The 15423-nt window shown below is 43.4% G+C and overlaps 2 protein-coding genes across 4 annotated transcripts in view; one reads left to right on the forward strand and one right to left on the reverse strand.

Moving 5' to 3' along the window:
• Positions 1–8848, forward strand: part of CLDN10 (claudin 10) — a gene marked incomplete at both ends in the record, with an annotated part of 64972 nt that extends 56124 nt beyond the window's left edge. For 2 of the 3 annotated variants that reach the window (XM_082304933.1, XM_082304931.1), the window contains 4 exons: positions 286–447; positions 612–693; positions 7914–8021; positions 8734–8848. In XM_082304933.1, the coding sequence (XP_082161059.1) occupies positions 286–447; positions 612–693; positions 7914–8021; positions 8734–8848 (467 nt within the window). The remainder of the gene's footprint in view (positions 1–285; positions 448–611; positions 694–7913; positions 8022–8733) is intronic. The other variant, XM_082304932.1, reaches the window with a different exon arrangement.
• Positions 8849–10969: 2121 nt separating this feature from the next.
• The window catches only part of DZIP1 (DAZ interacting zinc finger protein 1), a 41173-nt gene continuing 36719 nt past the window's right edge, over positions 10970–15423 (reverse strand). The window contains exons 19-20 of the mRNA XM_082337901.1: positions 11907–12078; positions 10970–11108 (exon numbers count right to left, since the gene is read on the reverse strand). Coding sequence (XP_082194027.1) covers positions 11026–11108; positions 11907–12078 — 255 coding nt within the window. The 3' untranslated portion in view covers positions 10970–11025. The remainder of the gene's footprint in view (positions 11109–11906; positions 12079–15423) is intronic.

A 15423-nucleotide genomic window follows, 5' to 3' on the forward strand; every position in this document is an offset into this window, starting at 1 on the left:
ATGGATACAACCTCTTGCAGATACTGTACCCGATGCCACGGGATTATTTTTTGCAGCCCTGAATACCGTAGTATGTTTCTTATGAGCTGGGCTCAGGTGATGATGCCCTGTGAAGGGCATACATCACCTAGGAGAACACACTCAATGGCAAGGTGACGTGACTCCAGCCAAGGTCTGATTCGGTTTGCAATAGTGAATGCCTAACGCTGCGCGGAGAGAAAGGAGCTGCAGCGAAACCCGTTGTGGTCCCAGTTCTCACGTTAGCCTTACTCTTTCTCACTGCAGGTTACATCCAAGCCTGCAGAGGGCTGATGATCTCCGCCGTCTGCCTGGGCTTCTTCGGTGCCGTTTTTGGACTGGTTGGGATGAAGTGTACAAAAGTCGGAGGCTCCGATCAGACTAAAGCAAAAATAGCTTGTTTAGCTGGACTGATTTTCATACTCTCTGGTAAATATACCTTATTTCTCTAATTTTGGGTATTTGAAGTCATACCAGAGCTGCTGCTTTTCTGCAGAAATCCACGTACAAGTATCCATGACTTCATTGGCTTCAGAGTCAGGCCCAAAGCTCTTCTACTGGCTCCACTGAATGGTTTGTCTTATGCTTTTCAGGGCTGTGCTCTATGACTAGTTGTTCCCTGTATGCAAACAGGATTACGTCTGAGTTCTTTGATCCTTCTTTTGTTGCACAAAAGTAAGTACTTTCCTATACCCATAAATCTTTGAAAGAAGTAGACCTTAAGTTTCATACTGCGCACCAGAACCCATTTAAACAGAGAGCAGGCGCTTCTCCTGTCTGGCAGAGGAGGAGAGTGGGCTGCTGTTTTATTTAATCATATTTTCTAACTGTAGTATCCGTGTGCTGAAACGTATTGAACGAACACCTCCCCATACAGCGATTGCTCTGTAATCTTTGCACCCAGGCTTATTGTGGCTTGGCAGGGTTCTGCCCTGCTTGCCGCAGAGCAAATGGGGTTAATCGGGAGTGAAGCTTGCATTTATGTCAGAGATGCAGCAAAAGGATTTCACAAGACAGAGGCACTCATTAGGCGCATCATTCGATAGGAAAGGAAGAAAATTATTTCCTTAAGCTTTTGATAGAAGGTTGTTTCTATAAAGGTGTTGAGCACTGCACAATCTTGACTCCTCTTGAAGAGAGGTTTTGGCAGGCTCTGTGGACTTTTTGCTGATGTATTTTCAAATACAGGTGACTGAAATTTGGATCATAAACCTTATTGTAACCCACGATCATATAAGCAGTAACATAAATGCTTTGACTGGTAAATGGAGTCAAATCCAGTTGGCGGCTGGTCACGAGTGGTGTTCCCCAGGGCTCAGTGTTGGGGCCGGTCCTGTTCAATATCTTCATTGATGATCTGGATGAGGGGATCGAGTGCACCCTCAGGAAGTTTGCAGATGACACCAAGCTGGGTGGAAGTGTCGATCTGCTGGAGGGTAGGAAGGCCCTGCAGAGGGACCTGGACAGGCTGGATCGTTGGGCCGAGGCCAACTGTATGAGATTCAACAAGGCCAAGTGCTGGGTCCTGCACTTGGGTCACAACAACCCCATGCAACGCTACAGGCTGGGGGAGGAGTGGCTGGAGAGCTGCCTGGCAGAAAAGGACCTGGGGGTGTTGGTCGACAGCCGCCTGAACATGAGCCAGCAGTGTGCCCAGGTGGCCAAGAGGGCCAATGGCATCCTGGCTTGTATCAGGAATAGCGTGGCCAGCAGGACCAGGGAGGTGATGGTGCCCCTGTACTCGGCACTGGTGAGGCCGCACCTCGAGTCCTGTGTTCAGTTTTGGGCCCCTCACTACAAGAAGGACATGGAGGTGCTGGAGCGTGTCCAGAGAAGGGCAACGAAGCTGGTGAAGGGTCTAGAGCACAAGTCCTATGAGGAACGGCTGAGGGAGCTGGGGTTGTTTAGCCTGGAGAAGAGGAGGCTGAGGGGAGACCTTATTGCTCTCTACAACTGCCTGAAAGGAGGCTGTAGCCAGGTGGGGGTCGGTCTCTTCTCCCTAGTAACAAGCAATAGGACAAGAGGAAACGGCCTCAAGCTGCGCCAGGGGAAGTTTAGGTTGGCGATTCGGAAAAACTTCTTCACCAAAAGGGTAGTCAGGCGCTGGAACAGGCTGCCCAGGGAAGTGGTTGAGTCTCCATCCCTGGAGGTATTTAAAAGAAGGGTAGATGTGGTGCTCGAGGACATGGTTTAGTGGTGGACTTGGCAGTGCTAGGTTAATGGTTGGACTTGATGATCTTAAGGGTCTTTTCCAACCTTAACAATTCTATGATTCTATGACTATACATGTAATTAAATTTAAGGGAGTGAGTGTTTATAGAATGGCAGGATCCATACCAGAAATAATGAGCACCCATGAAGGCTCCCTTTAAAGCTGTGCAAGTTCTCAGGACCTACAAAGGCAGCAATTCACGGACCAGTGCTTGGATTTTGGATTCACATCTTATCCACCAAGTCTGAAAACATTGGCTGTAAACTACACCATCATAGACTTCCTTGGTTTGGCTTCTTATGTAACGTAAAGTTATCTTTAAAGACAAGAATTTCAAAGTTTTCTTGGTGGTGATTTCAGAGTATGTCAAGCATTGGGTATAAATTTCCCTGAGACCCAGGTAAGGGCTCAGTAAGGAACCATGAGCCTTTCTGTTTCTTCTTGATAGAAAGAAAATAGTCTGAATAAATAACATTAACTGGATCCACGTTTGTGGTGGGGCTGACACTGCGTCTCCTGTCTTGAAAACAAGTTTATATTAGTTTCCTCCATAATTCTGATATAGTTTCCGCTTGTTTGATACGGTGAGGACAGGATCCAAAGGCCTCCAAAAGAAACAAGGATGTGAGGTACTGTGAAGAAAATGGAGCCTGCCTATATAGCCAGAAGTTAATTATTCATCAGGCTTACTGTTCTGGTGAAAAATACCGTGGTTGTTGCCAGAAGTCCTTTTCCTACACTGTATTCCTACACTGTTCTGCTGTAAAAGAGCAGGCAGACCTCACAGCAGAGTTTTACTGTGAGCAAACGAGAAGTTCAGTTCAAATATTGAAATAAAGGTAGTAAAACATCCTTTGCAGAAATTACCTTTTTCCTGAACAACCAGCATAACTCAGCTGCATGCACACATAATCGCGACTGCAACGATAAAGGCAGAGAGGAGAGCCAGAAGTTGTGGCTTGAGTTGCACACAGCGTAGCTCATGCAATGACCTGGTGTCAGATTAAGCTAATGGCGGCATTTGACTCCTTTCTCTCTCAACCAATGTAAAATATGTTGGAGTAGTGATGTATTTCATTGCCTCCTCTGAATTCTTACTTTGACGTGCATTGCAGAAACATTTAATGTGCTTTGTGGGTGTATGGTGGAAATTTGGCATTGGCTCTTCACTGAGAGAGGGTGCTGCTTTGAATTTCAACCTTTCATCTTTTGCTACGCATTTTGCTTCTGATATTAGTCTGGCAGTGTCAAAGACAGGCTTGAGATACCGTTAGCAGAAAGTGAATGACACGAGATGATCAGCATCATCTCAGCCATCACAATTTCCCTCCAGCCTTCTGCATTTGGAAGAGGCACCCTGAATATGTATGGGTGCAGGAGGAACCAGAGACCTGGCTAAAGCTGTTGCTCAAGAGACTTCTGGTTTGAATTTATGCGCCTAACTGAGGAATGGCAGGCACCACGGGGACACCCTGGAACCTGCCTTACTTAGAAAGAAATCTTAGGCTGGATGCCTAAGATGCAACAGTTTGCATTGCCAGTTTAAAACAGCTCCAAAGGAATTGTTTGATCCTACGTAATAACACGTGCAGAGTCTTTGGGACAGCACGGGACGCCTTAGTGCTTGCAGCCAAGATGGATTGCATTTTTCTTCAGATGCCTCTAATAGGAGAAAACCTGTGCTTCTGCTTTGCTGTCTTGCTACCGTTGCTCTTGCAGCTTCTCTTAGGAACCTAGTGTGTCACTTTACTACTTTTAATTAAAAAAAAAACAACTGTTACAGTCTATCCTTTTTGTCTCTTGCCACAGTTTGAATTCCATAATCATGATCATTCTTACTGAGGAGTGGGGTTAGTTTATCCAAATCATCTGACTAACTTCCCGTTCTTTTTTATAGGGAATTGTTTCCCTTCATCTTTCTTGCCTCTGAATGGATCATGCTCAGTTCACACAGGCCCTCTCTCCACTGTCCCGCTGTGACATTTGAATCTATTTTTCATTTTTCAAGAATCGTAAGAATTAAGACACTAAAAATGTGTATTTCCCTTGGGTAGCTGTGTAGATTCATTGAGTAGGTAGGCATGTCCTTTACATATGCCAACATCCAGTTGGCTAATGAAGCTTCCACTGGTTTGCTTGGGAGTTTGCTTCATGGTCCTGATGTATGTAACGGCTACAATATTTTTCTTCTGTACTGATATTATACTTTTTTCCTTTCACTGAATTCTCCCTCCCTGTATTACAGTAAAAAAATCTGCTTTTAGCCTGCTTGGTCAGTGTAGTTGAAGGTGGCTTTCAGTTCTCTGCAGTTGAATTCTCGTAGTCCTCAGCGGTCACCACCTCTAAGCCTCTTCATCCATGTCCTGTTCCCCCCCAAGCTGCCAGCGGTCTTTAAGCGATCTCTAATCAGATTGATTTCACTGATGGGAGACAGTGCATACGCAGCCACAGACTTTGGGCAGTGGTTGCTTTGGTTCTTGCAACCAAGAATTACAAGACACAGAAGACTGTGTTTCCTGCAAAGATTTTAATGATAAAGAGGGAAGGGAAAAACACAAAGTGCAGCAATTTCTAAAAAAGCCTATATCCTTTTTTTTTCTTTTTTTTTTTTTCTTTTTTTCTGGAGGTACCAATGTATATAAGGGTTTTTTCATATGGTACGGTTTTTTTACATATTGGATTTTGATGGGAGGTTAGGCTTGGCTTAAATGCTGAAAAGATGGATTGGGTAAAATCCAGGGAGCCATACACAGGTTGATGTGCAATTGAAAATTTGAAGTTTTCCTCATAAGCATCAGTGCAAATCAGAAAGTTTTTTATCTGTTTAAAGATGTGGAAGAAAGACCAATTATGCCAGCTCCACAACTCATTAATGTAGCGGTGTGGCAGTCACCCAAGACGGGTCCACGTATGCAATCTCTTTATACATGTTATAGTAACGAATGTTGCGTAAAAAGTACAAACAATCCCAAGAACAAAGGCTGGGCCCCGTGTCTTCTTTCCCAACTAGTAGGCAACAGTCAGGTAACCCTCTTCTACCCAGTTAAACCCAGTGTAATCTTCATTGGGTTCCTGTACAACTAAGGAGCTTCAGGAGGGGAGGTGGTACTTGGTCTCCTTATCTGTCTCCCATTAGCCTCTGGCCAACCATTTGATGTTGTTAGATGGAAATGTGGAAATGAACTTGTGTTTCCCACTTTCTAGGCGAGTAGTCTTGGCGAATAAGTTATTACAGCAACGGCCTTCCTAGGTCTTGGTCCAGCTGTGTTCTCCAGCACCATGGTGGTCTGCACTGACTTTTGTGGGGAGCCTAACCCCGATCCATGTACCTTCGGGGTGCTCTGGCAGTACCTGCGGGGATGGAGGGATCCCCAGGGTGGGGCTTACCTCGTGTCACTTCACGTCAGGGTGAATCACTTTGATCTGCCTTTACAGCTCGTTCAAGAGGCACCCTGAGGGTGCGATGCAGCACGCGTATTTTGGAAGTGTGCTTCGTGTGTGTTTCTTGTGTGTTGACTGTAATGGGATCCTAGGTGATGAGCTCTGATGTAGATACATGCTTCCAATGAGAGAACCCCCCAGTCCTTGAACAGACAAAAATCTGCTCAAGTCTTGTGAAAACCATAGCACATGGTTGGAAATGTGAGTTAAAATTAAAGCTTTACATGTTTGGCAGATTTTGAAGTCAAACGGGGCTGGGTGCAGAGTTTTCCAGGGTGAAAGGCAGCTGAGCTATGGTTTCCAGCCGTTTAATTTGGGGGTTGGGTGCCTAAGTCCCACACCAGGTATGGAGAATGTTTGGGGGAATCCGATCCTTTTTTAGCAAGGGATGATAAATAAGAACTCCGCTTGGGATGACGTGAACGGAAAATGAAAAAGAAACCTGGAAGTCAGAGCACTAGCGGGGCCGTGAAGAGTCAGGTGCAAGCCCTCACGGTGTCCTACCTCTGAGCTCTGATGGCTCCATCTCTTTTGGGCAATAAGTCCCTGAGTCAGAAATTACTTGAACCTGAGCGTCCATGGCATCTAGCACTGATATCCTAAGTGTAGCTTTTTCTCCCTGTATGACTTTTTTTTTTTTTAAAGTCTGCTTTACCTCTGGGTGGAATCTCAAGAAAACATGGAAAAGCGATTTTTTTGTTCTCCAGCCAGTATTTGCCCCCTTGTGACCTATTATAGAAGTCACTGTATCATTTTCTGGGTGTCCAGGCTCACTGGCAATTTTTGAGTGCTTCCACAGTATCATCTTTGTAAAGATAAGTTCTGTAGAACAGCTTACAGGTGTTTTCAGTTACGTATTTCAGCTAATGTTAAATTAGGATCTGGTCACCTGGAATCAGCCGCACAGTCTTTCAGTTGTACAGGCAGGCCGTCAAGCAGAAGCTTTCATTCGACTGCCTCACCAGAGCTTACAATAAATAAACAAGCTTACTACAAAAGTTTGAAGAGTAAAGCCATCTGACGGATAACTGTGGCTGGATGGGGGACAAGGCCTGTGTTTACAACACAGGATCCTAGTAGGCAGAAGGAGATAAAGGTTTCCTCAAGGAGGAACTGCAGCAGAGAAGAAGGAGCAGAAGACATTGTCCTAATAGTGAGGAATATGAGACTCTCGAGGCTGTTGGGCCTGCGGTCTAATGCAGGTCATCCTGAGAGTGGTGTGAAGAGCGGCACCTCAGGCGAAGAGCTGGGGAACGGAGCAGGCAAGTGGCAGCCATGGCTTGCCGCTCGTCTCGAAGCTCCAGAGCTCAGGTTATGGGCGCTGAGCTCAAGCAGGGGGAGGAAAAGAACGTCTTCCCCATGCCCTTCTTTTCCATCATTTACTACTGTTGCTTTAGAAACTTGGACTTACCCGTGTGTGATAACGCTCCTGCAGCACCGCCATCTCCTCTTGGAGTCAAACTGGGGAGTTTCTGGCTGCAAACAAATGGTGGCTGCCCCAGGTGGCAGCGGGGACCGTTGCTGGCGAGCTGGAGCTGTCCCCGGGGGCTCGGAGGGGAGCGGTGTCTTCCAGCCTGAATCCAGCCACAGGGACTCGAGAAGCAGAAAGTTGCCGGCACGTGCACGTGTGCACGTGTACACGCACGTACATCTGCGTATGCATGCGTGTATGTGCCTACGCATGTATCAGATACACCTGTATATGCATATATTGCGTGTGTGTGTATACATATTGTATATGCATATTATATATACGTACATAAACCCTCATGTTTTAAGCAGGCTGGAGTGTGGATAGGGAGGGAGAGCGATCCTGAGGGCCAGAGGGGAGAGGTAAGGAGAGCTGTAGGCAGCAGCTCGAGTCGCCGGCTCAGTGAAAGCCCCAGTCCAGCTTGGGAGCCAGCGGGAGCAAAGCCGAAATGGTCCGAGGGGACAGGAGCTGTGCGCTGTAAACGGGGCAAAGAATCACCTAACCCCGCAGGCAAGCAATCCAGGAGGAGATGTGGAAAAGCCAGGCACCCTGGCTTTGCCCAGGTGTACCGCAGGGACAGGGTTTGCCTCCTGAGTAAGAGGGAAATGATGAAAAGAACACGGGTGAATGGCAGAGCTACTGATTTTGCGATGAATAACATGTATGTCAATGGAAAGGTATTCAGGAAAAAATAAAATTTAGGTTTTTTATTCTGCAAAACTGTTCAATTCATGCTCCCTTTTGTTAAACCCATTTATTAACTTCCTGTAGGTATGAATTAGGAGCAGCTTTGTTCATTGGATGGGCTGGAGCTTCGCTCTGCATAATTGGTGGCAGTATATTCTGCTTCTCAATAGCTGAAAACAGCAATTCTCCAAGGTAAAATGCAAGTTGTACTTATTGAAAGAAGTCAATGTACCCGCTATATGTATGTGGCTTGATTGCTTTCCAAAACACTTTGTAGTGAGGTTCAGAAAAGGGTTGTGTGGATGAAAGAAAATAATGGGATTTAAGGATAATGCTCTGTCCATCATTAACATAATTAAGAAAAGCTATTGACTCAGAACAAATACTTTTGTTATATATACTTGATAAATTTACTACTGCTGGAAAAAAAATGCATTCACTGATGTAGGAAAAGTGGTCAGGTCACCTTACAGCTGTGAACAGAGAAGTTTGTTTAATCACAAATCATCAGATCAAAAGGGAGGTGAAGGACAGTGGTGGTGGCAGCGGGAGCTACAGCAGCAGAAGGGGGGCGATAACGAAGAGGCAGAGCTGGAGGGAGGAACCGTTCACCCAGGATCTGCCACAGCCTAAATATTTCACGACTGGGCCCTAGTTTACTTGGCTGTGAACGAGGGCTACGAGTTTATATAAAAGTGAATTGCAAAGAGAGATGCCGGAGGGGAAATGTCAAACGGGAATGAGACCACAGAGGCAAGGACGATGACCCCCTGCCCCTCCCCTGAAATTTATAGGTACATTCCTATGAATTTCTTCTAGTTTTATACTGCTGTAATGCTTGGATACAGAGACGTTACCTGTCTGTAGGATGAGCTGTAAATGGTCGATTCTCTTTTCTTTTCAGGAGGGGGTATGCATATAATGGAGCCACATCTGTGATGTCTTCTCGTACAAAGGTCCACAACAGCGTCCCAGACAAAACCCCACCAAAGCACTTTGACAAGAACGCTTATGTTTAATTGTACTGTTGGAAGATTCAAAGCGTTTTAAAAATGAGTTTGTATGTTCATGCAGAGTGATTTACCCCCAACCCCAATGTAATTACCACTAAGACAATGAATTTTTAAAACATTAACTTGCAGCTTTTTACATATTGATGTAAATTTTATTATATTTTAAGATTGATGTTGGTATTGTAAAGTTTATACCTGGAAATCATGAGCTGATGTTGCTTTCTTGAAAAAAATAAATGGGGTATTTACCAACTCGGTATGTCAGTTGCTTACGGGAACGGCATCACACACGTCATGCTGACTGCAGTGCATCATTGCAACCGTTTCTGAAATGGGTTCAGTACTGGACAAAACAGCCGTCCTCCGTGCAGGTTAACACGTAAAACATCCCGCCACTGATGAGCAGTGACGTCGGAATCGCAGGGCACATCGTAACTGCAGCGCCAGACGATGACAGTCGGCGGGAATCAGCGGGCTCTTACCTCCTTATTGCATTGCCGGGGTGGATCAATGTGCAACTTGTTGGAGTCGGTGCCATAGGAATAAGAAGAGACTGGGAGAAGTATGAGATTTGGGGAGGCAGGAGCACCTCCCCAGAGAAGAGTCAGGGCCAGTCGTTACAAGAACAGTCACTGCAGAGGGTCTTGCACGGCCGGAGACGAATGCATGCATGAGAAGAACGCGTGCGTGATCGCGAGCGTTCGTGGGCGTGGCAGGGAGGGGACAGGTCGGGGCCGCAGCCTTTGGGGAGCTTTGTGGTGGGCAAGGCAAGGCTTGGAGACATTCCCACGTTCTGCACGTGCACCGCGCTGCCGGGCTCCTGCCTCAGCACTCACCCTTGCTGGCGACAAGTCGCTTCCAGGGGCTTGTTTTTGTTCCCTCCCGCTGGGCAGGCTGCCCGGACACCTTCGGCTCCAGAACGGCTCCAAGCCACTGGGTTACGAAAGGGAGGGAAAAACCCCAGGCAGTACCAGCTGGCCTGCTCTGCCGATGACATTGCTGAAGGGCTGGCCAAATAAAAGCAGGCAGTACTTAACAGCACTTCTTTTTAGATAATCCTGAATTAGTTACAACACTTCAAAAATCGAGCTAGTACTTTTTTTGGGGGGGGGGGCTGTCCATAGAAATGCGATGGCTTTTGAGGGAATATTTGTACAATGATTCAATAAGTGAGATTAGAGATTATGAATAACTACAAAACACTTTCTAGACTGGGACCCTAAAATTAGACACAAACTCAGGTCTGTCTTGAGGCTTGAACTGATGGACCCTTGGAGTTTCATTTTGGAACACGCATGTAAATATAAAAAATGAATAGTCCTATTATTAATGGCACAGCATGGCAGAAAAGGTTTTGTATCTGATACCATCTAAAATACATCAAAACTACAAAGCCATTCAAGGTTCTTTTTATTTTACCTTATTTTTATATTTTACTTAAGTCAAAACACTATTGCGTTTTTTTTTAAGAAGGCAGCCAATATGGGCAAAACAGCAATAGGGAAGTACTTCTGCAATAGCAGGTCAGTACTTTCCTCACCTTAGCTTGATGTTTTAATTTCTTTTCCAATTTTTGTGCTTTTATGTTAACTAAGACTCAACCCTAATCAAAAAAAAAAAAAGAGTAACTTCCCCAAATAGGAGGCATTTAATAATAACCAGCTTTATAGCTGAGGCCTTTTTTTCCTTTTCATTTGGCGTTTATTGTAAACCATGTTAGAAACGTAACATTTTACTATATGGAAATATTTTATTTAAAATGATTTTATATAAAGTTTATGATAAAATACAAGAAAATGTGCATTTAAAAATTTTACAAAGTAATACTCTGGAGTAAATTCTGTTCATTGGTTAACAGGCTTTCTTGCAAGACCAGTTTCAATCTTTAATGTAAACATTAGAGGCAAAATCTTCACCTCAGTGAAATCAAAGCGACTTTCACCATTGAGTTCACAAGAAAGAAGCATTAACTCTCAATTTCCAGATAGACATGGCCAGTAATGTGTGTGTGAATATTCTTGTTTCAGATTCAGGACTGAAAGACACAAGAGCTCTGTAAACAGTATTCCTTGTTATTACATGACCAATATGGGAAATGAATAGGAAACACTTGATGTTTTCAACTACGTTTTCAACACCAGCGGAAGCCGACAGCAGTGCCTCCCATCAGGAATGCAACAGTTTTATATATCTGAAGAATCACTCCAATCTGTTACAGTGACTAAGCTGCTTTTTAACGTGCTTGTATTATCAGCTTCGTGAAGGCCTGTTAAAACAACAAAAAAAATTTAACAATTATTAATAATATTTTGGGGGTAATTTTACTCTGTATTTATCTATGAGATAAAATCACATGCTATGTGAGCAAACACCTGTGGACTTCAGGAAGTCCAGAATTTCAACCGGTGAGGAAATTACAAGTGTTGATAATATGAAGGCTGTTTCTGTCACAGAATACAATGCACAGTACAAGCAGTCAGTGTCAACATTACTTTCCCTTTAAACATAACCTGAAGTATCTTTATATAACTGACACAGCTTTAACCTTTAAGTAAGTATATTAAAATGTTAGGGCTCCAAACTACTATATAAGTTCTATGTAAGGTTGAAGCTATCACTTTTACCAGTAGCTCAAATATTTATCTCAGCCTGGTAGGTCACTTAGATATCTTGAACAAACGTGAAATTTGATTCTTATTTTCAAGACAAAGTAAGAAAATTTCCCTCCTCCCTTACATTTGGGAAACAATTAAAAAAAAATCCTGGATGATTAATTTTTAAGACAAGGCTGAAGCCTGATAGTACTATATGTTTTAAAATCACAAATTTAAGTTTCGTGGCATCTCTGTGTATTTATGTGTATGTGTTGTTTACTTGTAAGTACGTATCATAAATATCATATGATATTTATGTGACGTGAAACCAAGCACACAGTTTTTCTTACTTGTTCTTTTCTTCTAAAATACCATACATTGAATTACAACGTGTCACACAGTATACTTACATTCTCCTCTAGGTGTGTTAGGCGCTTAAGGCTTATAATGTAGAAGTATGAATACGTTACCTTCCTCCTTTGGTACGCTTGTCTTCGGAAGACCCCATGCATGTACCACAGATGCAGCATTTGACTCGTTTTTCTGAACTGTCAGTGCCTTCTGGCCTCTATCACCTTTCATTAATAAAAAGTCTTCTTCTACTGATGATATATCCCAATCATCTTCATCAACTTCTGTGAACTAATAGGGAGAAGAATAAACATGCATTTTTACTCTGTCTGTTCAAGTTGTGCTGAGATCTTCCGTAAACTCAACAATGTGAAACTGCTAAAGAAAAATGCGCTGGTACATGGCCTTTATGACATCTATCACCACAGTTTTAAAATCCACATCATTCAATTACCTAAATTATATTAATTCACTATTATAGTTCTAAAGCTAGAAGTGGTTGGTTTTCTTTTTCTTTTAAGTCAGGAACTGCAAAAGGTAAAAGCTCTGTCAGTTTCATAACTGTCAGAAACCTATGTTTTTAGGTATTTGACATGTCTAACTTAAAAAAGGATCGTCTTTTCTGGGACATTAGCTATTCCAATGAGATGGAAAGTCCTTTAAGCGTTAGAATGTATATTACTGACATGAAGTTAAAGACATGACATGTTATCATGCAAGCTGGCAGTTTAGTTTGCTATGTAAACATTCTGTGTTCACACTAGAAAAATTTAATACTGCAATAAAGGACTTCTCAATTTAAAACTGATTTATTCAAAGAGAAAATTAAATAATGAAAGTTAAAAAAAACACGCGGTGCTCAAAGTTAAAATATGTATTCCTCTTAAGACTCACTGTCAGCATGTACAAGTATATTTTTAATTAAGTGGTGGATTTGCATAATGAGTTCACAAAATGAGAGTCAAGTCAAACAGATGAACCTGAAGGCAACAAGTCCACGGCCTTTCTTATCTCATCTGCCTGAGAACTAAATACCTTCATTCAGCTTTTGAAAGAAGAGCTACAGCATTTCCCTGTTTGTCCATCAGATGTGGTTCAATGGAATCGAGCCGTTATTAGACAGCTTAACTGTGGAAAGCAAGAGGTGGTTTCTCACAAAGCTAAAACCTTATTTCACTGGAATCCCTCAATATTACAGTGAGATACAGAAGGTGCTTCTGTTGCACAGAAGAAAGATTCAGATGCTATGAGAAAACAATGTCAGGTATGTACGTACTAGAGAAAAAATCAACAAATATGAACGTGTTGTGTGTCTCGAAAGAAGGGAAGAGACTGCAGTAATGCTCTATCTTGCAACACAATTCAATTTTAACATTGTAAACTGTTTTTCAAAAACTGACAGATCTGCTCGGTGTGCTGTATTATTAACATACCAGGATTCAACATTTTGCTGTTTCAAATTATCTGCATTTGGAGGGCGTGGTAATGGGAAAGTCAGAGTCACATACGTTGAGAAATACTGAAGGAAGAGTTTCCTCAAACATTCACTAAGTCCCAACTGATTTTTGAAGTATAAAATACAGAGAAAAATGTCAACTTCAGACAGAAATCAGTTTTGATCAAGTGTAAATACACAGCACCAATCAAAACTGCTAAGTGGTTTTACTAACTCAAAGACTTACTCCAAAGAAATACCATAATCCATACAATGTCTGGTACAGGTGAACTCAGGTAATAGAGCTTCAGGTAAGCAGAAAATTATTTTTCTCTAAAATGTTTCTGAAGAAACTTCTGTAAAACACGACCTTTATAAAACATATGACAATGGGATGCTTTACAAAGGTTTTATGGTATCGTGGGTTTTGAGAACAACTATTAGCAGCTCTAAGTATTTAAGCTAATAAAAAAAAATTGGATTTTCAGAGAAACCATCATTCCAATGGCATTTTGTGCTTATGTCTTTGGGCATGTTTCAAAAATCCACCTAAAATTTAAAGAATTAACTTGAACTATATGCCTACATTTAAACATAAAAATATGGACATGAATATATGCACATTCATATATAACTAGCAAGAATACAAGATGGTGTGTTGTTCTGTAAAGATTCCAGAAACAAAGTAGCAACACCTGCCCTGGGTTCATAAACTCATTTCAAACTCATCACATCCATACAGCAACATGCCACTGGGTTAAGACATCAGGAACACAACATATTCTAAATGAAATACAGCAAAAATATTTTTCATGTAACCATGGAATGGTTTGGGTTGGAAGGGACCTTTAACGGTCATCTAGTCCAATCCCTCTGCCATGGGCAGGAACATCTTTCACTAGACTGGGTTGCTCAAAGCCCTGTCCAATCTGATCTTGAACACTCCCAATGATGGGCCACTCACAACTTCTCTGGGCAACCTGTTCCAGTGTCTCACCACCCCCATCATAAAAAATTTCCTCCTTATATCCAGTCTAAACCTACTCTCAATTTAAAACCATTGCCCCTTGTCCTGACACTACGGGCCTTGGTAAAAAAGTCTTTCCCCATCTTTCTTATAAGCCCACTTCGTATTTTGAAATGCCACAATTGGGTCTTCCTAAAGCCTTCTCTCCTCCAGGCTGAACAATCCCAATTCTCTCAGCCTGTCCTCACAGGAGAGGTGTTCCAGCCCTCTGATCATTTTTCTGCCCCTCCTCTGGACCTGCTCCAACAGGTCCACGTCTGTCTTGTACTGGGGGCCCCAGCGCTGGACACAGTACTCCAGGCGGGGTCTCACCAGAGCAGAGTAGCGGGGCAGAATCACCTCCCTTGACCTGCTGGCCACGCTGCTTTTGATGCAGTTTGGGATACGATTGTCTTTCTGGGCTGCAAGCGCACATTGCTGGCTTATGTCCAATTTTTCATCCACCAGTATCCGCAAGTCCTTCTCCACAGGGCTGCTCCCAATCCATTCATCCCCCAGTCTGTATTGATACTGGGGGTTGCTCCGACCCAGGTGCAGGACCTTGCACTTGGCCTTGCTGAACTTCATGAGGTTCACTTGGGCCCACTCCTCAAGCCTGTCCAGGTCCCTCTGGATGGCATCCCATCCCTCAGGTGCATCAACTGCACCACTGAGCTTGGTGTCATCTGCAAACTTGCTGAGGGTGCACTCAGTCCCACTATGTCACTAATAAAGGCATTGAACAGTACTGGTCCCAGTACAGACCCTTGAGGGACACCACTCATTCCCGATTTCCACTTGGACGCTGAGCCATTGAGTGTAACTCCTTGGACGCGGCCATCCAGCCAGTTCCTTATCCTTCTAACAGTCCATCCATCAAACCCATATGTCTCCAATTTAGAGGTAAGAATGTTGTGGGGAACAGTATCAAATGCCTTACAGAGTCCAGGTAGATGACATATGTAGCTCTTCCCTTGTCCACTGATGCAGTCACTCCACCGTAGAAGGCCACCAGATTAGTCAGGCATGATTTTCCCATGGTGAAGCCATGTTGGCTGTCTCTAATCACCTCCCTGTCTTCCATATGTTTCAACATATCTTCCAGGAGGAACTGTTCCATGATCTTACCGGGCACAGAGGTGAGGCTGACTGGCTGGTAGTTCCCAGGGTCCTCTTTTTACCCTTTTTAAAAAAT

The sequence above is a fragment of the Platalea leucorodia genome (assembly GCF_965183815.1).
Source record: "Platalea leucorodia genome assembly, chromosome: 2".
Taxonomy (NCBI): domain Eukaryota; kingdom Metazoa; phylum Chordata; class Aves; order Pelecaniformes; family Threskiornithidae; genus Platalea; species Platalea leucorodia.